This window comes from Equus asinus, chromosome 8 (genome assembly GCF_041296235.1).
Source record: "Equus asinus isolate D_3611 breed Donkey chromosome 8, EquAss-T2T_v2, whole genome shotgun sequence".
In the NCBI taxonomy this organism is placed as follows: domain Eukaryota; kingdom Metazoa; phylum Chordata; class Mammalia; order Perissodactyla; family Equidae; genus Equus; species Equus asinus.
In genome coordinates, this window is record NC_091797.1 from 22,176,089 (window position 1) to 22,200,212 (window position 24,124).

Genomic DNA, 24,124 nt, shown 5'->3' on the forward strand with positions numbered 1-24,124 from the left:
ATGTAACTTCCAAAACTGATAGAGACAAAAAAGGCATTAAAAAAACAAATCCAAAAGAAGAAAAAAATGCACAAAAACCCAGGGTAGAATCATATTGATAAAGGTGTTCAATTTTTTATTCTTCTTTTAACTGTACATGTTTTGTATATTCTATTATATGTCAAATAACTAAAATTTTAAGAAGGGTAAACTAAAATATGAAATAAGAGGTTAGAAATAAAAGTCAAATATATCATTACTCGTAATAATTATAAATAGGTTAAAACTGACGACTCAAAAAGAGACTTCAGGTTGAATAAAAAAAAATTCTAGGTATTTACAAGACACATGCCTAAAATATAAGCACATGGCAAAGTTGAAAGTAAAATAATACTGGGAGATTTGGATGAGAGTAGAATATTGGCATGGTATTGAACTATCTCCCCCGACAGACTGCTTATTAATTGTAGCAAGGGGAAAAAATATTAACCATACAGTGGAGAATCAAACCACCTCTTGACCAGGTTGTCAAAATTAACATCATAAAACAGGGGCAGGTGGAAATTGTGCACTTCCAAATACAACACCCTGAGAAGCATACACAGTCACCGAGTATTCTGGCCAGGAATGCTTAACCTGAATCCAAATGAGGAAACAGCATACAAATTTAAAATGAGGAACTATTTAGAAAATTTAAAAGGGCTGTATTCTCTAAAAATGTCCATGTCATAAAAGACAAAGAAAGGCTGAGGAACTGTTACGGATTAAAGGAGACTAGAGACATGACAACCAAATGTAACAGGTGATCCTAGACTGGATCCTGCCCTGGACTTAAAAAAAAAAAAAGACATCATGGAGTCAACTGACAAAACTGGAATATGGGAGGTCGACATAGCAGTGCTAAATTTTTGAGACTGATAAATGAACTGTGATTATCTGAGAAAATACCTTTATTCTTAGAAAATATGTATTAAAATATTTAGGGCAAAGGGCCAACACATATACAATTTATTCTCAATGGTTCTGAAAAGAAAAAGTGTCTCTCTCTACATACATATATACATATACATATACACACACGTTTATATATGTGTATATATACAGAAAGAGCAAATGATAAAAGCAAATGGGGCAGAATGTTAACAAAAGGTGAACTTGGATAAAGAGTATGTGAGTATTCTTTGTATTATTCTCACAGTTTTTCTGTAAACTTGAAATTATTTCCAAATAAAAAAAGATTTTAAGTAAAAGGATAACTGAATTGTACATTTAAAATGGTTAAAATGGTAAATTTTATGTTATTCATATTTTACCACAATAAGAGAGACCGAAAAGAATTATCAAAAAAAAAAAAACCCAAAAACTAAAAGGATAGAAAAAGATAGGCTAGAAAGATAAACAAACCAAAGACAGCTAGTATGCTATTAATACCAAAAAGACCTTAAGAGAAAAACCTTAACTAGAAAGAAATAAGGTCACTTAGTAATAATAAGGTTGAATTGACCATGAAGATTCTAAACCAGCATAGTCCATTATGGTAGCTACTAGCCAGATGTGGCTATTTAAATTTAAACTGGTTAAAGTAAATAAAATTAAATATTCAGTTCCTCAGGGAAACTAGTCACCTTTCAAGTGCTCAATAGCCATGAATGGCCATCATATTCAACAGTGCAGAAAATAACTTTTCTATCACTACAGAAAGTTCTATTGGACAGCACTGTTAAATGATTTTAAACTTGTATCTAATAACATAGTCAAAAAATAAAAGCAAAATTGACATGATGAGAAGTTTAAAAATTCATTATCATAATGGTAGATTTTAGTACACTTCTCTCAGCATAAATCAAGCAGACAAAAATGAGTAAGCCTATAGAAGATCTGAACACAATTAATAAGGTCATTTTAGTGGAATATGTAGAATCCTGTATGCAGCAGCTGAAGTATATACAGTTTTCTTAATCACACATGGAACACTTATAAAATTTGACCATCTACTAGGCCATAAAGGAAGTCTCAATAAATTGCAAAGATTCAGAATCAGACAAACCATGTTCTTTGGCCACAATGGAATGAAGGTTGAAATATAAAACAAAAAGATAACTTAAACCAAGAAAAATTCATTCGGAAATTTTGAAAATATACATCTAAAAAACAAATAAATCAAAGAAGAAATAATAATGGAGATTAGAAAATTCTTAAAACAATAATAAAATACTACATAATAAAAACTTATGCAACATCCCAAATATCCATCAACAGCAGAAATGGTAAATGGTGTTCATACAATGGAATATGACTCAGAAATACAAAAGAACAAAGTAATGATACAGCTGACAACCTGGGTAACTCCCATAGACATTGTGTTGAGTGAAAGAAATTAGACATAGCAAAACACACACTCTGTGATTCCATTTACATGATGTTCACATACAGGCAAAAATCTATGGTGATAAAAGGAAGAACAATGGTTTCTCTTGGAAGAAGATACTAACTAGAAAGGGGACATGAAGGAGGAAGCCTTCTAGAGTGCTGGAAATGTTCTGCATCTTGATCTGGGGTGGTTATGGGAGTTCATATAGATATAAAATTCATTAAGTCATAATTAAGACGTGCACTCTACTGAATACTAATTATACCTCAATTAAAAAAATCTAAAAAACAAAACCAAAAAACTTACAGAATGCAGCTAAGGCAATATTGAGAGGGGAATGAATAGCCCTAAACACTTCTACTTGGAAAAAAGTCTGAAAAGACTAAAAATTAAGTAAGCATGTGACTTCAAGTTAGAAAAAGAAAAACAAAACATATTCACCAAAGTTGAAGGAAATGATAAGAGAAATTAATGAAGATCTAACCCACACTTTTTCACCCTTCCCTAGGAGACTGTTGTCCCTAGACTATTTGTCTTCATATCTACACATTTCTGTCCATAGGTCCTCTCCTCTTCCTCTCCTGCCACCCCAAATCTCACCCCGATCTCCAATTGCCTGTCCCTATCTCCTCACTCTGGCTGTAGAAATTGGAGAAGCAGTCAAGGGCATCACACAATTCTGTGGGAAGGCACTTTCTGGGATGGTACATGTAGCAGAGCGGGGAGACTGGCCAGCAACGTGGTGACAGGACCAGTACAGAAACTGCTGGACTTGGATCTTCGATAAATAGTTCTTTCTCAGCCTCCTCTTCCTCCTGAGAGAGAGAAGGATTTTTAGGACTCCTGGGCTCCCTTCTTTGGTCCAGTCTTCTCTTGCCAGCCTGTTCTCTCACTCTTTTCCCTTGCTCTTACCTCGTCTTCTTTCAGGCCCTGTTCCTCATCATCCTCCTTGTCCAAGAGCAGCTTGTCGAACCACTGGAGCTGGAAGAGGTGGAACTGGCGCTGCAGCTCCTCGGAGGTGCTCAGACTCCGCAACATCTGCTGGGGGAGGCGGTTGGGGAAGCAGAGGCCGATCTGCTCCAGCACGGCCCCCTCCAGCCAGCGTGAGCCCAAGCTCAGGAGACGGTCTGCCATGTAGTGCCTGCAGCACACACAGCCCGGGCGGAGCCTCAGTGTGGGCATGCGGCACGGCCTAGGTCCAACCTCCCACTCCAGAACATAGGTCCCTCTGTTGCAGCCTGCTGAGTGACCGGCCCTACCTTCCCACTCCCTTTCCACCGGTGCCACAGCCATCTCTGTATCTTAATCTCTCCTCCCCACTGTCTCCTCCCTCATCTGCCCTCTAAGACTCAAATCTTCACCCTCTTTAGACTCTAGGCCTCCCATCCCCTATGTCTCCAGACCTGCACTTACTGGTAGAAGTGCTCAAAGGTAGTGGCCAGCTCAAGGCCAGAAAGAACCATGATGGGCTCCAGGTGCCGCTGAAGCCGCCCCAGCACTTCCACTCCAGGGGCTCCACCCATCAGGCCACCCTGGATCTGTTGGTCAATGTGCCTGGCAAACTGTTCACTCATCTAGGGGCAATGGAAAGGGCAAACCATGAAGAGAGAGTGGAGTAGGGGAGTAGGAGAGTAGGGAGTAAAAGGAGGTGAAACGGCGGAGAGAAAAAGAGGAGCATCAGCACGAGCTTAGCCTCATTGACTGGGAGGCTGGTTGGTGCTACTCACGTGAGCAGCGGTGAGGAAGGACTGCTGCAGCAACGCGCCTGAGAAGCCACTGCGCAGAGCCAGCGTGAAGGCTGCCCGAGGCCCGAAGAGCTCTGAGCCTGCTCTCTGCAAGTGCTCATAGAGTTCACAGTAACGAGGCACAAAGTCTGGGGCCCTCCAGGCTGCAGCCAAGAACCTGCTGACCTGAGAAGAAAGGAGAAATAACATAAAAGGCACAGTCCCAGCATGTGGACAGTTTAGCAGCCTGGCCCCCTCCCCAGATGCCAACTTCCCTCTGCCCACCTGCTCCTGCACCACACTTAGCCAGCACTGGGTTATGTTCCTCAGGCTGCTGCTTGGAAGAACTGGTGAAGGCACGGGGCTCCGATCCCGACCCTTACTGTTCTTGCTGACTGTGGAGACAGATGGCAAAGGAAGAGTTTTCATCTCAGTCCCTGTGTGAGTCCAGGGGTCTTGGGTACTGACCCGCGGAAAGGCCCATAGCAAGGCAGTAAGGAAGAGTAAAACCCAGGATGGGGAGGAGCCAGGTATCACTGTTGCCCAGATTCTTAGTTCAACCGGCCACAGCTGGGACTCACAGGGCCGAGTGGATGGCTCAGGAGAAGGCCCCGGGGGAGGCTCCACATGCACCAGCAAGTGGCAAAGGCGACGAACTCGAGAGGCAAAGGACGCTGCTCGACTCAGGGGGTTCCGAGAGCTCTCCCTGTGCTCTAAGTACTGATCCAGCAGCCATCCCAGGGAGCTCACACCTTCCGCATCTAAAAGAAGACAGGTCAGGAACAGGTCTCCATGAGAAATAGGGATACATACACCCTGGGAAGAGGAGAGAGAAGGAGCAATTGTACAGAAAGATTTAGGGGCAGCAGGGCCCTCGCCCCCCCCCCCCCCACCACGGCGGACTTCAGCTGGAGTCTGGGGATATGGTGACAAGCTGGGGATGGGTTGGAGGGGAAGATTCAAATACCAGAGTCTCAGGGAGCAGTCCCTGGGGCAGGAAGGAGAGGAACAGTGAAGTGACAGGCCTTCAGGGATAAGACAGGAACCCAGAGCACCAAGAGCATGAACTCAGGTGACCCCCGGGAATAATTACGAGGAGCTGGTTAGTGGGGCCAGGGGTCGGGCTGGTTACCGGGGGAGGTGATGTTCTGCACCAGGGGGCTGACCAGGGCCTCCCAGCAGGTCTTGCCCAGTGCTTGGGCGGCCTCATCGTCAGGGAGGAAGCGATCAGCAAAATTCTGCTCATGGCGCAAAACCCTGTTCAGTCTGGGAACAAACAGTGTGTGCTTAGGGATTAAAGGCACAGATTTCTCTGAGGCCTCCACTCAAGTGCAGTCAACTCCCACTCTCCCCATGCTCGGGCCCTTACCCAGCTCTCCCCTCTCAGCACGGACTTCTCACCTATGTTCACTTTCCCCTCATGTCCTGGCTTTACCTTTCAGACTCCACAGAAGTCTCCCACCACCTACTTATTAACAGTGTCCTGCTCCCTTAACCATCTCCCCTTCTCCCTTCAGCCCTGCCGATCTCCTGCCCCACCCACCTGGGACAGAGCTGGAGGAGACGCTTGCGGTCCTCTGCTATGTCCTGGCTCCAGGCTTGTGCCCGAATTGTGTAGAAGAGACATGTACGGCGACATAGCTGTTCCCGGAATAGTGGCCAGAAAGTGGCCTTGGGGCCTAGGACCTCCACACCTCGAACTCGGGTGTCAATGCCGCCCTGTAACATGCAAAGACTGATCTGTCACCTAAGCCACCCAGCCACCGAGCACTACCAAAGCCAGGCCTCACACCCTGAGCTCCCTAGGGCCACTGGAGACATTCCCACATCTCTGGAACTCCACAAGTTCCCGGGCCATCTTCAAGCAGACCTAGGAGGAACTGTGCCCTGAGCCTGGCCCCCAAATGCTAGAAAACCCAGCCACCATGGACACCTGTGCTATCTCCTGATCCCCAGCTCCAGCCTCTTCCCTCGCTCTACCTGCTGACAGCGCTTTATGCGGATCTGGATGATGGGCCAGAAGCGGTTCAGGTTCTCCAGGAGGATCACACGGCTGGCAGAGGGCATCACATTCACCTAAAGGGGCAGGGGAGAAGAGGTAGAGAGAGAGCTGTCACCTCTAGAAGTGGGGTTGGAAGGACTATCGACAACAACCAAGTTCGTGAAGGTGCATGCCCTTCACTTCTCCTGCACTGAGCCCATGGATCTACTCAAATCCACATCCCAAATTCCATGCTCCCTGCTTACAAGGCAATGCCTGCCCAGGAGGAAGGAATGTGGGAATTCTCCAGGGACTGGGTCCTTCTGAGAAGGCCCTGAGACAAACAGAAGGATGGGGGTTGAGGGGTAAGGTGAAGGAGGGCACCAGGATTCCCACCGTGTTGAGCTCCGTGCTGATGCAGCTGGTGTTGTCACCTCCAAACACCACCACCCTGGCTGGCATGTAACTTGAGTCCTCACTGGCCACCAGCAGAGTCAGCTGCCTGGGAGAGGAAAAAGGAATCAGTCAAAACCAGGACACTTGTCTTTGTTCAAAACAGTTTCAACCCACCGAAACTCAGACTCCTCAGACTCCTGTCCCTCTGCTGGCTCCTTAAGCATTAGTCTTCTCCAGACCCTCTGCTCTTCCCTTTATCTTCCCCCAAAGGGACTTCATTTAAAACCATAGTGTCAACTGAAAATTAATACCCTAATGAATCCAAATACACATCTTTACCCTAGACCACTCTCCTGAGCTTTCAAGCTGTGTATCCAACAGGCATTCCATGTCATGGCCCACAGGCACCTCAAAGTCAACATGCCCAAATGGAATGATCATTCACCCACAGAAACCTGCTCCTCTTCCTGGATGTCTCTCCTGGGAAAGAAAACTGCCATCCACCCAGTACTTAAACTAGAACACTCTCTCACTGTGACTTCCCCCTCTCATGGCTTCCCTCATTCAGTCAATGGTAAGCCCTGTGGATTCCACCTCTGAGATCTCCCAGTCCATCACCTCCTCACTATTCCCATTCCCTCTGCCTAACTAAAGATATTCATCATCTCTCAACTGCATAGGCCACTGCATAAACCTTCCAACTCTTTCTCAAAACAAATGTCCATAATTGCCAGAGTAAGTTTTCTAAATAAAAAATCTAGTTTTGTCTCTTCCCTTCTTAAAATCCTTCAATGACTCCCTAAGTTTCAGAATAATGCTCAAACTTCTTAGCTCACAAAACTCTGTGATTTGGCTCTGCCTACTTTTCTGGCTTTACCTTCTGTCACTTTACTACACACACCCTTCTTGCAACCAAACAATGACTTGAAGTTCCCCCAAACACATCACTGTGTTTCTTACTTCCATTATGCACATATGCTATCCCTCTGCCTGGAATATCCGTTGCCCTCTCTTTATCTAGCTAATTTCTACTTCAAAACTCAGCTCAGTTGACCCCTCCTTCTGGGAGCCTTCTCTGACCTCTCAGTTGCCCTCAGGATCCAGTGCACATGTCGACCATAATGCTTTTTCATACTCTATGCTCTTACTGATTTTCCAGCCTGGCTCCCCAACAATACTGCAAGTTCCCTGACGACAGGTACCCTATCTTATCGTCGTTAGAACTCCAGACTCATGCGCAGTGCCTGGCACAGAGTGTACATTAAACAAATGCCCATGGGAAGAGTGGATAAGTGAGTTGTCAATCTCCCTCAACACCAAGCGCAGGCAGCGACACCTGTACCTGTGAGGGAGCACGTCACCAGGCTTAAGGAGTGAGGGGCTGTCTATACTTCGCACAGGAAAAGTAGATTACTGTGTCCAACTGTTCACCGCACAAAATGAGTCTGAGTGTGTCCCTCAGGCACAGGGGTTACAGATGGGGTTGTGTGCATGTGGGTGCTTTGAGGATGCATACTGGGGTGTATCAGAACATTTGTGTGTGTGTGCACATGTGCACATGAGTGGGTTCACACCTAATAAGAACACCGCGATGCATGTGCAAGGTGATGTAGTGGGAGCCGGTGCTGCCATTGGACTCCCAGTAGGTCTTGGGGTTGCGGTCCGTCAGCTTGCTGGCCCGGTGTGGGTTGGAGGACACCTCCACCTTCTCCCAGCACTTCTCCTCCTTCACTTCCACACTGGAGCCTGGGGGCAAGCGGGAGGGGGTGGAGGTCACAGCCTGGTAGGTGTGGAGGGAAAACAGACGTAGGTGTGGGGATGTGGCGTAGTGTGGGGACAGGCACGAACCCTGGCAGAGATGCCTGAGGAACACGTCAAAGAAGGGGATGTTGATGGGTCGGTGGGTTCGTCTGTGGTCTTCGATCTGGCCCAGCACCATCTGCAGCCGGGACATCAGAGAGGAGGGGTGCGGGGAGGAACACGGAGAAACACAGAGAAACATGTATGGAGAGAGTCAAGGGACAACAGAACACTCAACTCCTTTCTTCCCAAATTTTGGCAGAACAGGACCGTGTCAGGTAAAGGTTGGGGAAGAAGTGCCCAGATGTGCTACCACTGATGGCAAACAGGGATACCAAATAGGGCCACACACTGAGTCCCGTTCTCCTGCTTCTGGCTTATGTTCTCCCTCAGCTCCGGATTGACAGGTCTCCTCACCTGAATGCAGCCAGCCAGGATGCTGGAGGTGAGGTTGCTATAGAGCTGGGCATGTTTTTCACACTCTGTCACCAGGTCCCGAAGCTCGCAGGCCAGCACCAGCTGAGCTGAGTGCTTGTCCAGGACTTTGGAGAGGGCCTCTTTGGCTCCCAGGCAGCAGAGAACCACTGCATAGTCCTTATGCATTGAGGCCAGGCGATGCAGGAAGCAGAGCAGCTCCTGAACAATCTGTGCCCAGAGCCACAGAGATTAATGTATGGGAAACAAAGGGCAGGCCACACAAGAGTTGAGAGTGGGTTTAGTAAAGGGAATGTAGTGGCTGAGATTTTGGAGAAACTTGAAAGCCCAGGAAAAGAATACCAAAGACAGGTGGGAACAGAATATTGGGGTGCTGCAACTGTGGAACGAGTTGGCAGGAGTAGAGCCTGGGCAAAGCTTCCCAGGTTTCTTCCTGTCGGGACCAAGCTCTCTCAGGAATCAACCTGGGTGCCTGAATCTCGCTCCTGAAGGCACAAGCCCCAGAGGGCAGAGAGCAAGCAATGTCTGGATTGGTGACTGAGGGCTTCTCCTAAACCCAGAATCTAAAATCTAGGTACAGCAAAACGGTTAATACTTCAAACGCCTCAGTTCTGGAGACTCTTAGATGACATTAGCCTTCTCTTTCCTACCTACCCTTCCAGTGTCCAGACCCATCCAGAAAGGCTGTGCTGTGCCCTCCAAAGCCTCCAACGTAGCTGGTGCCCCAGAGGCTGCTTTCCCCTCCCCTCCCCTTGCCATGGCTCTGGTACCTCAGAGTCACTGCTGGGGCCACTCAGGCAGTTGAGGCAGGGCTCCAAGACCTCGTGCCAGGGGAGGACCATTGCCTCAGAGTGATCCAGCAGGCGGGTCATGACTCTGGTGAGGGGATGGAAACGAGTGAAGCTCCTGCAGTCTGCCACCTCCCCTAGAGCCCAATGCACAGGTGCCTAACAGGCCCCTCACCTCAGCGCAGTCAGCAGCAGAGTTTTGTTGGGCCCTGGGGCATCTAGAGTCCGCAGCAACAGGAGGAAGGGCTGGGTCTCCTGCTGGAGGCGCTTGAGGAGGGGCCTCACAGCGCCCCCAGGGCCGCTCTCACGGCACAGCACGCGCTCCAAGTCCAGGAGGAGTTCCGCAGATGGGCCCCCCACCAGGGATCGGATCAGCAGCTCAGGGGATCCATCCAGGCCCTGGACACTGGGGGTCTCCAGTGTTGCTGCCCAGACATACAGGAGGAAAAAAACATTTATGAAGAGGAGTCATATAAGTTAGTCAAACCAAAAACTGGGCAGGTCCAGAAAAATCACCCCCAAATTTTCCTCCAGTTTGAAAGATGTCTGCAGTTTCTACCAAACTGTGGGGGATTTTCTTTTCTGGCCCCAGATATAGACCTAGCTACATCTAAAAAAACGTCTAGTATGGCAAACACTATCAAGTTAAACATAATACATTTTTAATCTCACATAGTAACACAATTACCTTTTACTATTAAATGGTAGCTATGCTGTTACATAAGCCAATAAATATTAGCTATTATAATTACATTCCTATGCTATCTAGCATGGTGGCTTTAGATATAGAGACTAAAAGACACACATTGCTTATTTCAGTCTCCCCTCATACTTCCAGGTTTTCACTTGCTTGTTAAACACAAAGGGTTTCTTCCCTATGACATCAGTATTTCATGTTTCTAGGCACAAACTTTCTGTACCATAAGTTACAAATTCTCCAAAGAAGGCCTCTCTAGAAGTCACTTCAACCAATTTCCAGTGTCCAATAAGGCTAGACCAAATCTGCCCCAGAGAGATGGGAATCCTCATATGTTTACAGCCATTTAGAAAAGCCAATATCCTTGTACCTATTTTAGACTCTGCCTCCCTCTTGGTCAGGAAGTTATACTTAAGACCTAACTTGCACACCAAAACCCTCACTTATTTCCCAAAGATTCATTGTGTCCTTCCAGTAAGGTACTAGTCATAAACCTAAGCCCTCCTGGCCACAGAGTGGCACTGATTCCTGAGCAGAACCACCCCCTATGCAACAATACCTGTGTGCTCAGGACTGCCCGGTGGCTCTGAGTAGCGATTGAGAAGCATCATGAGGATGGTGTGTGTGGTGGGCATGGGTTCTGTCCCCGGTGCTATCCCTGAGTGCCTAAACAACGTGTCTCTCAGCTCTCGGGTTATAATATGGTCTCCCAGAGTGTGGTGGTTGCACAAAAGCAGGTTGAGCAGGAGCAGGCCATTTCTCACTGCGGAGGAGCACCTGCGAGGAGGGAGGTGATCCAGGAAGAAATTGAAAGAGAGTGAATGCAATGGAAGCGGGAAGGAAGTGCAGAGGGGTGGAGCCCTGCGGCTCGGGAGGACAGGGTTCCAGGGGTACCTCTGAGGCCAGGATATCTGCCCCCGACCTCAGGTCACTCCTCCCAACCCCAGGAAGGAAGGTCAGGCTGTCCCTGCTCTCTCTGGGAATCTCCCTACCCCCAACCATTTGGCCTCTCTTCCAGGGGCAGTCAGAGAGAGCCACCAACATTTCATCCAAAGGTAACAACGTGAATGGAATTTCTGTGAAGCACATGAGGCTTAGGCAGAGGAACAGTGGGGCTCGGAGTTTGGAGGGTGATGCCCTGACCCCTCAGTGTTCAGCATCAGGATCACAGCTGCAGGGAGAGTAAGGAGCAGACTCTCAGAGCCCGGGCGGGTGGCTGAGTCGATGCTGGCAAAGATCTCTCTGGTCATCTGGGCATCAAACAAAGGGTGGATAGATTCTCGGCCAGTGACAAAAGTAGGGATCTCCGAGGAGCTGGCAATGGCCATCATCTTCAGTGCCTATGAGGGGAATGTGGAAGCAGAGTTAGAAATGGGCACAGCCACCATGCAGAGGAAAAGGAGAGACAGGCCATCATTCTAGACCTCAAACTTTGGGGCAGCTGAGCTGTTTGCAAATAGCTCAAGTAGGAGACAGAAATGGACATGTAGTCATAGGAGATCAAATGCTTAAAAAAAAGAAAGAAAGAAAAACAAAGCAAACAAAAAAATCTAAGACTCAGTGGTAAAAACAGCCCACCACTTCTCTCTGCCAGCACCAAGGCTAACCAGGTGGGATCACCCTTGAGTTCCATGACTTCCTATCCTCCTGGTTGTCCTACCTCTCTGGAGTTCCTCTGCCTGGTCCTTCAACATGGAAGTTCCTTGTTCCCTTCTCTTCTCACTCTGCACTCCCTCTCTAGGCAACCTCATCCACTCCACAGCTTCAATTACCACCTATATGCCAACACTCCCAAACCTAAGTCCCCAACCTCCAAAGCCAGCATCCAGCCCTCCTTAACAAGACTATCTGGGCTGTCTCACAGGCAGAGTGGTTGGAATCACAGGAAAAACACATGAAATTTGCAAACTTGTTTGCTGATACTATAGAGAAGATTAAATTAAGATGCACACTATACCATTAGAATGGAAAATGTCTCTCCCAGTGAAAGGATTGACACTTGAGAAGAAACCCTCTAGGAATGGAGTAGGTTAGAAATAATTCTCAGGACAATCCCCCTAATGAGGCCTGGACCCTCCAAGCAAATGCTACCTCATAATGAGGCTTTCTCTCTTTGCTTACCCCAGTCTCCCCTAATTAGCTGAATTCTGTAGACCTTAAGTTATAAACAAGATGATGCAATGTTGTTACAGGGCAAGAGTTTGAATTTAAGAGCAAATACTGTATTTTGGTCATGCAATTTGAAAGGGTTAGGGAATTCTTTGAGCAAACAAAGCCTAGACTATGAATGCTTGGATTCTGTTGGGAGGAGCAGCACCTAACTGGCCTCATACAGGAAAGAGCCTCCACCCTCTCCCTGGACAGCCTGCTCCAGGAAGACCTGTGCCCCCGTCCATGCTGTTGCCATTATACCACTGGAATCCATTCTCAGAACTGCTCTGGACGAGGCCTACCCATCACCCTCAGGAACCCTCAGGCTATACAGAGCACACCCTGCCCATACCTCCTACCAACCAGCACTTCTGTCTGGAGTAGTCAGGAAGCCAATTCTTCTGTAAGCTCCCCTGGGGGAGGGCCTCCCTTCCCCATGCTCTGGGTTCAGGGTGATAAGGCATTGGCAATGCTGGCTCTATTTTACCCACATCTGGTAAGGGGATATCTTCTGTGTAAGAGTACCACTCAGATCAAGGTTAAAAAATTACTTTGTCACATACAGAAAATTAGTCTTTAACCAGATACCTAATTGTAACTAAAAAGACACGGGAAATTCAACACAACTAAAAACTCAACTCCTGACTTTCTCCCCATACCTCTTCCTCTTCCAACATTCTCCCACTTGGTAAATGGCCACCTCATCCACCCCGCTGCTCCATTTTAAACCTGAGAGTCACCCCTAAAAACATCCTTTTCCTCTTCTCCAAACACATTCAATCTCCAAGACTGTCCAGTTGGAACTCTTCAATCCACTTGCATCTTTCTGTCCCAAGGTCTCCTCCTTGGTCTAAATGACCCACAGTACCTCCTCAAGATCAAGAGTCTCCCCACCTGCCCATCTCACCCATCACTCTCTTTCGCCAGGCCCAGTCCACTCACCGCCAGGCCTGCCTGCTGCACCAGGACGGAAGTCTTATGTTCTTGCATGCAAACCAGTACAGCGTAGATGCCACCCTCCCTGGCAAAGAGTGGGCGCCACTCATGCTTGGTCACGAGCAGGTAGAGGAGGCGCAGGGCCAGCACTACCACCATCTTCTCTCCCACCTGGCTGGTCAGCAGCTCCACCAGCGTCTTCACTATCTTCTCTCTGAGAGAGAAGAGACATTGGAGTTCCCCATCCCAAGAGTCAGGCCTGAATCCCTGCCCCGCCCTATCGACCAAGACCCAGTCCATCCTCCCCACCTGTCTCCAACCTGCTCTCCTTGCCTTAGTCTCACTCCTGATCCCCCTCTCCTCTGTAACCTAACTGCCTCTGGTTCCTCCCCTCCTGAAGGAGGCAGTAGAGCAAAACGGTTACGAACACTACCTCATCTTCCCAAATAAATCTATAAATTCAATGTAATTCTAATCAAAAGGCCTAAAAGTTTTTTTAAAAAGTGACAAGCATGGCGCTGGCCCCATGGCCGAGTGGCTAAGTTCTCGCACTCCGCTTTGGCAGTCCAGGGTTTTATCAGTTCAGATCCTTGGTGTGTACATAGCACCACTCATCAGGCCAGGCTGAGGCGGCACCCCACATGCCACAACTAGAAGGACTCACAACTAAAAATATACAACTAGATACTGGGGGGATTTTGGGAGAAAAAGAAAAAATAAAGTCTTTAAAAGTGACAAGCAGATTCAGGCACAGGAAGAGAAAATATGCAAGAATAGTCAATAAATGTTCGGAAAGAAATAATGGTAGACTTGCCTACTAGCTATCAAGATATAAGTATAAAATTATAAAAATTAAAACTCTGGAAATCGGGCTGGCACCCTGGCCGAGTGGTTAAGTTGGCGCGCTCCGCTTCAGCGGCCCAGGATTTCACCAGTTCAGACCCTGGGTGCGGATCTGGCACCGCTCATCAAGTCACACTGAGGTGGCGTCCCACATGCCACAACTGGAAGGACCCACAACTGAAAATATATATAACTATGTACCAGGGAGCTCTGGGGAGAAGAAGGAAAAATAACATCTTAAAAAAAAACCAACTCTGGAAATGACACAGTGCAGAGGGACAGATCAACAAATGAGAAGAGAGATAAGGGACGTATTTCAGCCCATGAGGACAAGAAGGACCATGCAAAACGTGAGGTGGAAACACCTGGCTATCCACCTGAAATAAAGCTGGAGCTCTTGGGGCCAGCTCCAGGGCTGAGTGGTTAAGTTCGCACGCTCCACTTCAGCGGTCCAGGGTTTTGCCGGTTCAAATCCTGGGTGCAGATATGGCACTACTCATCAAGCCATGCTGAGGCGGTGTCCCACATGCCACAACTAGAAGGACCCACAACTAAAAATACACAATTATGTACCGGAGGGCTTTGGGAGAAAAAGGAAAAATAAAATCTTTTTTAAAAAAAGCTGGAGCTCTGCTTCACTCCATTTGCAAAAATAGACTGCAAAAAGATTTTAAAACAAAGGTAAAAAACAAAATCATATATATTTTTAGAAAATATAGGGAAACATTTTTATAACCCTGGAATAGGATAGACCCTCCTAAAAACTAGAAGCCTTAAAAATGTTGAAAAATACAGCAACGTGAAAATCTAAAACTTCAGCAAAAGGAAAGACACTATCCACCAAGTTAAGAGATAAGCAATGTGAGCTAGCGGTTCCAGCAGAAATGCTGATGTGCAAGAAAGGAAGCAGTGCCTCCAGAGTCCCTAGGTCACAGTGAGTGTCACAAGAGGAAAAGAGCCAGAATTGACATCTTTCTCCATAGGAACAGAGATGCATATTGAGGAGGTGGCCTGGGAACTATGAAGGAAAGGAACACAAAAGGAGAAATTCTGGGAAAGAGGGCAAATAAAAGTACAAGGAAAGCTCTGTCTTTTCTCATGAGTTTTATGATGACTACAACACAAATCAATATACTTTAAATATGTATATCCCCTTCTGTAGCCATGACTTATTATAAATAAGGTGATATACATAAGTAATATATATGAAGAGATATAGAAACATAAGGATTTTGTTTTTTTAGAATAGACTTTTTTATTTATTTATTTTTTGGAGGAAGATTAGCCCTGAAGCTAACATCTGCCACCAATCCTCCTTTTTTTGCTGAGGAAGACTGGCCCTGAGCTAACATCTGTGCCCATCTTCCTCTACTTTCTATGTGGGACGCCTGCCACACCATGGCTTGCCAAGCAGTGCTATGTCCACACCTGGGATCCAAACCTGCAAACCCCGGGCCGCCAAAGTGGAACATGTACACTTATCTGCTGCGCCACCAGGCCAGCCCCCATAAGGATGTTTACCAAAATATTAACAGTTAGCATCTCTGCATTAAACGATTTCCAGATGATTTTTATCTATAGATAATTTTCTAATTTTTTACAGTGAGCATATATTATTTTATAGTCAGAAAATAGTTAATATGATTTTGAAAAAAAAGACAAGCAAATATTTGGTACATAATAGATTAATATCCAGAATGCCTATAAATCAGTATGAAAAAGATAAAGACAATAAGAAAGTGGGCAAAGGATAAGAAGAGATTATTTATAGAAAAAGAAACACAACAAATGCATGCAAATATGCCTAACTTCACTACAACTAAGAAACTAAAACAAGGAGATACCAATCTTTTTAAATTTTGCCAATCTGATAGATTAAAAAAATGGTAATACCCAGTGTTGGCAGACGTGAGGAAAACAGATCCATTAGAACACTGTACTGCTTGAACTTGGATGTAATCATATTGCAGCGTCCTACACAGCAGTGAAAATAATGAGGCAGCTCTGAGGACTGACATGCAGAGCCCTCTTAGACACATTGAGTGTCGGGGGAAAGTTGTAGAAACATGTAGAATGTGATTACATATATTAAAACACAAACTCAGAAAATGTCCTCTATCCATACACACTAACAAATGTAAATCTACAGAAGGTCTGAAGGATACATGCCAGACTGACAACAGCGCTAAAAAGGAACATTGGCTTTTCCTTCTAGGTTCTTCTATATTCTTCAGATCTCTTAAAATAAGAATGTATTTGTGTATTATTTATATAATTAATAAGTAGTTAAAAAAAAGCCTTTAAAATAGAAAGAAAGTAGCTGGGGAGGGAAAAAGAAAAGAAAAAAACTCAAGCTCTAGAGCCAGAAGGACCTGGGTTTGAATCCTGGCTCTGCTCTCTGTCAAACTCTGGGCAAATTACTTAAATTATCTAAACCTCAGTATCCTCCCCCGACCATGGGATAAGAACAGTATCAACTTTTCCTCAGGTGATAGGAAGATTATTGAGAAAATGCATTTAAAACTTTCAGCACAGAGTAAGTGCTCCAAGAACATTAACCGTGATAGTAATAGTCCATCCTCCCGTTCAGCCGCTCCTCAGGCTGACCCTTCTTTCCCCCCTAGCCTTTCTAATGCCTATCTCATAGCTCCTTCCCTCCCTCCCACCGCCCTCCCCCGCCACCACCCTCCCCCGCCACCACCCTCCCCCACAGACAGCTTAAACCAAAACCTCTTCCATCCCCTCCATTCTAACCTCAGGGATCTGTCAGGATGGACCAGGGGGTGGTCCCGCTCCGTGACCTCCTCCACAGCCTGAGAGAGGGCATAGAGCCCTGAAAGCTGCAGGTTTGTGTCCAAGCTGGATATCTGCACAGTGGCCACAACCGCCACCACGTGCTGATCCAGGGAGCTGCGTGGACCAGGACCCCTCAAGGCTCTGGCCATTTCTGAAATTGGTGAGGGAAAGGCAGTGGCTTAAAAAATTGCAGCACCTTTAAGTTGGAAGTCTTTATAGGTCAAATCCAGTTATGCTACTGACACTTTAATACATTATCATTACTGTAGCTTGCATTCAGACTTTTCCAATTCTATGTAAAGGATTTAATAAGCAAACAATAAAGATGAAGATACTCTGGAAAACAGATCCTCCTTTTCCAGGGATACTGAAGAAAGGGAGCAGCGACTGATTAGATATAATCAAGATCAAAGGAGGAAGATGGATGCATGCTTCCAAAGTGTTTTCCCATGCAAAAGTGACCTTAGTCCATGGCTTTCCCTCTCCCCTGACAATCCACTTCTATGGGTACCACCCAGGACTTGTTCCAACTTCTTTGCCCTCCCCTCCCAGCACTTGACTCACCACGGGCTGCCTCCTTCATCTCGGGAGACAGAGCCATCCCCTCAGTCACTAGAAGCTGGTTAAACAGCTGTGAATCACTCTGTGCCATGGGAGGCTCAGTTTTTCCCTTGGCAGACTCTGCCTCTGCCTTAGGGGGCTCAGCCTTTGCTTTGAGGGACTCAGCCTCTTCCCCTGAGAAGGTGACCTCTGACTTGGACTCCTCTTCTGCATCTGGGGTACAGGAGTGACTTCGTGAAGAAGATGAGCTGCTGGGTTCATCAGGTAGCAGCCCATACTTGGTGTAGATTTGGGAGTTGAGCAGGTCACTGAGGGTGCTGCCCTCAAACCGATTACTGAGAACCTGCAGCAGACCCTCAGCCATCTCTATGGGCACAGAGGTTTCACCTAGGGCCTTTTCACTCAGACTCTGTCAACAGAAGGGGGTACGCATTTCAGGGACCAGCAGACATAAAGGTCCTGGGGACAGTAATAGGAAGGGTGGCCACCTCCTGCCATGCCTTGCACACCTTCTACATACTAGACCCTCAGAGCATTTGTCTCCTCCCCCTGCAGGACCCCTCATACCCTCTAACCTCGAGCCCAGCCTCCCCCTAAGCAGTCCCACATCTCTAAGTCCCTTCAAGAATCCCACCTCTAAACCCACTACAAACCCAAGTACCTCAGGCCTATATTACCTCATCTAGGTTCTCCCGAAGATTCTGAAAAATTGACTGCTGCTCACATACATCTAACTTCTTGATGAAGAAGAGCAGCTCCCACCACTCAGCCTGAGTCAGGTATCCCAATTCTTCCTTCTTCTGAGGCTCGGGCTGGAGGTATGGCAAAGAGTAGAGCCCATCCACCGGCTTCCAGTCCCAGGAGGGAAGAGCTGAGGATACAGGCATAGGGGTCTCAGCATCCATCAGGAACAGAGTGGCTTTCTGAATCTCTGGGGCAGCTCCTGGTCAGGAGTGACTGCATCCCAGTCACTACTCCTCTATTCAGGGACATACTGTCCATGTCCCCTCCAAGGCTCACCTGTGCCCAACATAGTAGCCCCTGCCCCCTTCTCCACAGCTGCTGAAGCCCTATCCTCAGCAGCTTCCTCAGGGCCCAGGATCTCCAGCATGTGCCAGTGCACCCAGTAGGTGCGGCCTGTCGACTGCCAGAAGACCTGGTATGGAGGGAGGAAGAAAGAGGGGAGAAGAATAGAGACGGCTCAGCTCTCTGAGCCCTGGGCTGTGCAGGCTTGAGGGGACATGGCCAGGCCCAGACCTGGGGCACACAGCCCTCAGATACACACTCAGCTAGGCTTGGAAAAGCCTCCATAAAGCAAAAACCTCCCTTCCCCATTGGGGTCGGCCCTGCCTCTCCTCTCTTCCTAACCCTGATGGCCTCTGTTCCAACACTCCCTCCTAGCCAGCTCCACTGGGTAGGGAGTGAGGGCTGTCTCAATATATCATTTCTGCTTCCTGGGTATGAGTCTCTCCTTGATCTCACAGCCCACCCACTCCCGCCAGGTTTTCCCAGCCCTCCAAATGACCCCTCTCTCAACTTCTGATCCCCTGTAACCATTCCAATTCCCTTGGGGGTTTTCCCTATGGATGGCCTGTCAGAGTCCCAGACATGGAAGCCCCAGCTATGCTCCAACCAAAAAAGATCCCCAGCAGCGTCCCACCACCATGCACTCGCTCACCTGCACAGGGGGCACGCCATTGTTGCTCTGACGGAACTCGCCCTCGTCCCCAGCACTGATCTCCTCGTAATCATCCAGCATCCGCACTCGCATCCCTGGCCGCAGGGTCTGCTGCACATACTCGCCGTAGCCACTACGGCTAGAGAATTCAGAGCGCTGGCGGAAGGCCCGCCCTTGCCTTCTGGGAGTGGCAACGATGGTGGGGAGCAAAAGGCTGGGGCCTGAAATGCAGGGCTGAAAGATGGACCGGGTTGGCCGGGGCGGCGATGTGCCCTGTTGGCTGAGGTTGCGGGTCCAGCCCATGCTCCGCACCAGCTCTGAGATGAGGTTGCCCACAGCCATACTGAACTCCAGTTCCCGCTGCCCACGGCTCTTCTCCTGGCTGAACTCTCTTGGGGACGGGGAGCCTCGGTCTCCAGTCCCTGGCTCTGGACTGTTATTCAGCTTATCCAGCAGGGAAGTGACACATAGGTAGCGCTTCACCAGGGAGAAGAGCAGCTTTCCCGGGATCTGTAGGACACAGTCCGTGGTGTAGGGTCATCTTCTCCCAGCTTTACACACCTTTCCTTTCCCCTCAATGTCATCCTCTACAGAAAAATATAAAGGCCTCATGCCCACACCTGTAGTTCTCAAACTTTGATTTATATAACATACAAGGAGTGTCTTAAAACACAGATTCCTGGATTCTAACCTCAGAAATTCTGAGTAGGGGTAAGGGCCTTTAACCTTCACTTTAACAAACTCCCCAGGTGGCTCTGGTGCTGACGCACAGTCCTGAACCACATTTTCAGAAATGATGCCCTAGGCCTTGTACGCAGCATTTCCCCAACAGCTGCCAGAGTACCTGAGGCAGATGAATGCCCTCAAAGGCCATGCAGTGTTCTTCAGAGGACGTAGTCTCTGCAAACAGCTCCAGCAAAGTATAGCGGCTGTCGAAATCCATGTGCTGCTCGATGCCATCTTGCTGGCTCAGTGACAGAAGGACGTGAGCCCGACTCCCTGTAATCCACACCCAATCCGTATCTTCTCTTCAATCCCCAATACGTTCCCCCTGCCTTTCCTAGACTCTCTGTCCCTACTCCGGTGGCTTTCAAACATCTTCGTGACTGAGACTCACAGTAAGATATACATTTTACATGGTAACCAACACAAACATACACATGTACAACTGAAACAGATATTCAATGCTACAAAACTTCCCTTACTAACTGCTACATACTGGCTATTTTACATTACCGAGAAAACGTTGGTTGTAACCCACCAAACTGATGGCACAACCAACTAATAAATCTCAATCCAGTTTAGAAATATAAACCTATCCCATTCTCTTCTCTGCCACTGCACTGAGAATGGAAAGATAAACCAGGTGCTATCATTTTATCCTGTTTATGTACCTGGAATAGCTTATTAATCTTTTAGCTAATTAATACTTTTCCTTTGCATTGAATTGATATTCACCAAATACTCGGTGCTCTTAGAGAGTTGAGAAATCCCTCCTCTTTCTGTTCTGACTCCTTGTGGCCCCATTCTCTCCAGCACTTTCCTTCTTCCCCTGCCTGTCTCTTACCAGCATCGTGGGCAGCCAGAGCCTGCAGCATCTTGCCCGCACTCCGACGGATCTGAGGTTCAGGGTTGCACAACATGTGCATGAGCAGGTCCAGAGCTCCCGTCTCCCTGAAGACCCCAGTGAGGGGCCTGATGCTGGCATAGGCACTGAGTACGTGGATGGTGTGGAGCACAGTGGCTGTGAGGCTCGAGGTCCCGCCTTCTGCCAGCTGCCTGGCAGCCCTGCGCACCAGTGCCCGCACATCAGCCTCCATCTCTCCCATTGCTACGTCATCCAAGCCTCCTGGATCTCGAGGAAAGCTTCCTGAACCCCCAGTTGGTTCATGCTGAGGTCCCTTAGATACTGCCGGCTCACCTAACAGCATGGGGCAGTTGGCGTAGACCTCAGGGGCTGACAGCCACATAAGGATGTGTTCTGCCTTGCCCTCTTCCACACCCACTCTGCCCACTTCCCCACACTTCAGGACACTCCATCGGATCAGGTATTCAGGACGTCCATCGTGCCCAGGCCGCTGTCGAATAAGTTCTTCAGGATATGCCTGCAGCCGGGGCCCCAGGGGCACCATGAGGTCCCCAGTGCGCCGTTCCCCCACCATCTTGACCTCCTGGGACACACAAGAAGAAAGATAAAGGCAATATGGGAAAGGAAGAAGACTACATGGAGGGGGTGGAATCTTGAGACACAGATAGGGTGGGTGATGACCAGTAGGTTGCATGGTGGAATTCAGAGGCCAAATAGAAAAGGCCAAGAATAGGATGGAATAAATAACTTGAACATACTTTGGGATTTATAAGAGAAAGAGAATGGAGTGAAAACAGCGAGAGGATGAATTGAAGGGGTTTAAGAAATGGAAGAGGTTACGAGAGAGGATGAGAAGAATAATAGCTAAGGTAACAAAAAGAGTGCTAATTAATAGGGGCAGTATGGGCAGAACAGAAGGGTGGCTGAGGGATACAAATCAGGACTTAAGGAAGAGTTATATGGGTGAGCAGGAAAGACAGCAGCATGTATGATAGTGGGGCTAGAGCAAGTTAGGAAAGTCAGGGTAGGGGAGAGGTAGGACAGGGAGTATAAATGACAGAGTAAAGCTGGTATGCGGCTATAAAGGGGTGGGCCATGGCAGATATGGAGAAAAGAGATGAAAGGAAGGCCAGGGTTTGGGTCCCCACATCCAGATGGCTGGATGGGAAAAGGGTATGAGAGTGAAAGGGAGAGGCCCAAGAGGCCAGATAAAATTACGGAAAAAAAAAGACAGGTCCCACTGTGCACTTGTGCTGTATACATGGCGAGGGTCTAAGCAGGTGTATCCAGATGGAGGTGGTAATCATGGAGTTAAAGGGTAGGGAATGAGGTCAGGAGATGGTGGAAGTATTAGAGAAGCAATATAGTACAGATTACAGAGTCACATAAATGTGACTCCGAATTCTGGCTCTTTGACTTACTATATTCATAGTCATGGACAAGTTACTTAACCTCTGAACCTCAGTTTCCTCCTCTGCAACATGGTAATGATATTCATACCCATCTCATGAAGTTGTAATAAGATCATGTATGTAAAGCATTTAGAACAGCCTCTATCACATAGTGAGTGCTCTGTAAACACAGTCTGATACTACTACTCTTAAATGGAGAAGGTAGGAGCAGTCCTCAGACAAATGGAAAGATATTAAGCCAGAAGATTGTGAATGGGAGTAGGGTGATGGCTAGCGGTCAGGAAAAGATCTGTGTGATATGAAGCAGTGTAAGGGCAACAGGGAGTGGTGAGGGTGAAAATGGAAGGGAAACCCAGATAAGAAACGGTGATCAGGGCAGGGGTCCTGTTGGGGTCACGGAGAGAAGATAAGAGTAGAAGAAAGGCATGAAGAAGAGGGGAAACATAGGAGATGGACCTCGATGGGAGGAGGGGTCCAGTTAGCATGGGGGGCAAGACTGGGAAGGAACCAGTGATGCGATGGACCACTGATGAGCAGGGTGGAGGACTAAAGTAATCAGATGGGCCTGAGAGGGGAGCAGCGGGGGAACTCTCATGGGCCTGGAACAATAAACTGAGGTGTGCAGAGGTGTGGACGCAGGGATGAGACAGCAGGTAGGCGCAGGTAGCAAGGTCACGCCCAAGCCTGCAGACCAGCAGGGGCGGCGGCGGAGGCCAGGGCAGCGGTGGGAACGGGTTTGGCGGGGCGGGGTGAGGATGGGGGGGCGCGGTCCGAGGTTGACAGGACCGAGCTAATCTCAGAGAGCAAAACCTGGGACCCGTCGTCAGCCCCACGGAGAATGGGTAAGGGACGTGGGGGAGAGACGGGGCGGGGACTGGAGCGGCGCAGGACTCTCTTCTCACCTCCCACCGCCCAGCTCGGCCCTCGCTGGGGCCCAGCGGCCGGTCCCGCCGTCCTGGCCCCGCCTCCTCAGCAGCTCCCTTCCGGGTCACACGGGAGTGCGCGCGCGGCCAGGCGTCTACGGGTCCCACCAAGGCCCACAGTCGAGCGGGCGGAGTGGCGCATGCGTAGTGCCCGCGGGCCGCTGGGTAGGGGCGCTCTGCAGGCGGAGCCCGCGTCGCGGTCCCCTTGCTCCCGCGTGCAGCGGTAGGTAGCCCTTTCCATCCACAATCAGCTGTGAAGCCCCCTTCCCCTTCAGTGAGTCGACTTTCCTCATCCCCCTGAAACCTAGTAACCCACACTCCCCGCCTAAGGCAGTCCTTTGAGTTTTCACTGGGTAACGAGGGCGTGAGTTTCCCAAACCCCTCGGCAATGCTTTGGATTGGTTGAGTCACTTTTCCTATTAATTAAAATTGTTCATCTCTGTGTTGGCCCAACACCCGGCAAAGCCATGCACAGAGATAAAGCCCCCACCCCCCTGAAATGTTCCTTAAATTAAATCGTAGAGTTCAGCAGCCCAAAGTTCTCCTTAGCATTGCCGATGTTTCCGTCAAGCAGCCAGGCTTGCTTCTCAGAGCAGCAACTTTTGGGGTTTGATTCGTATTCATCCCTCCCTCCCTCTCTATATGGAAAAACGGAGGCAAAGACCCCACAGTCTGTGCACAAAAATGATACATTTATTGAAAGAGTATTTTTTTTTTAATACAAAAGAAAGCTCTGTACATAGGACTGTGACCATGTCCACTATTCCTGGGTCAGCATCCCAGGGGAAGTAGAAACCACTGACATACACACTCCACATTCACACACACACATTCACTCAGGCACACACACACACCCCAGAGCCATCAAGGAAGGGAAACACCAAGGGTCACTGCACATATAATCGCCACCTCATCCCTGACGCACGCATGTTCTCCCCAAGGCCACGCTCACACAACACCCATTATAAGCACTTTGCCTGATTCACTCACTGGTTCTGTCTTTTGTGGGAAGGAGAGGAGGAATTCATCAGGGTCTCCTCCCCTGGGTGGGGGGGTGGGGAGTGA

General features: G+C 48.2%; 1 protein-coding gene across 1 annotated transcript in view; it reads right to left on the bottom strand.

Moving 5' to 3' along the window:
* Positions 1-23,160, bottom strand: part of CUL9 (cullin 9) — a 34,870-nt gene extending 11,710 nt beyond the window's left edge. The window contains exons 1-26 of the mRNA XM_014837404.3: positions 23,039-23,160; positions 20,704-21,307; positions 19,981-20,135; positions 19,137-19,646; positions 18,479-18,614; positions 18,136-18,329; positions 17,462-17,867; positions 16,856-17,048; positions 13,265-13,472; positions 11,315-11,511; positions 10,731-10,948; positions 9,650-9,899; positions 9,457-9,562; positions 8,669-8,896; positions 8,300-8,390; positions 8,026-8,197; positions 6,452-6,557; positions 6,055-6,150; positions 5,618-5,793; positions 5,207-5,340; positions 4,656-4,835; positions 4,360-4,469; positions 4,078-4,260; positions 3,764-3,924; positions 3,263-3,491; positions 2,985-3,165 (exon numbers count right to left, since the gene is read on the bottom strand). Coding sequence (XP_014692890.3) covers positions 2,985-3,165; positions 3,263-3,491; positions 3,764-3,924; positions 4,078-4,260; positions 4,360-4,469; positions 4,656-4,835; positions 5,207-5,340; positions 5,618-5,793; positions 6,055-6,150; positions 6,452-6,557; positions 8,026-8,197; positions 8,300-8,390; positions 8,669-8,896; positions 9,457-9,562; positions 9,650-9,899; positions 10,731-10,948; positions 11,315-11,511; positions 13,265-13,472; positions 16,856-17,048; positions 17,462-17,867; positions 18,136-18,329; positions 18,479-18,614; positions 19,137-19,646; positions 19,981-20,135; positions 20,704-21,298 — 5,215 coding nt within the window. The 5' untranslated portion in view covers positions 21,299-21,307; positions 23,039-23,160. The remainder of the gene's footprint in view (positions 1-2,984; positions 3,166-3,262; positions 3,492-3,763; positions 3,925-4,077; positions 4,261-4,359; positions 4,470-4,655; positions 4,836-5,206; positions 5,341-5,617; positions 5,794-6,054; positions 6,151-6,451; positions 6,558-8,025; positions 8,198-8,299; positions 8,391-8,668; positions 8,897-9,456; positions 9,563-9,649; positions 9,900-10,730; positions 10,949-11,314; positions 11,512-13,264; positions 13,473-16,855; positions 17,049-17,461; positions 17,868-18,135; positions 18,330-18,478; positions 18,615-19,136; positions 19,647-19,980; positions 20,136-20,703; positions 21,308-23,038) is intronic.
* Positions 23,161-24,124: the final 964 nt, after the last annotated feature.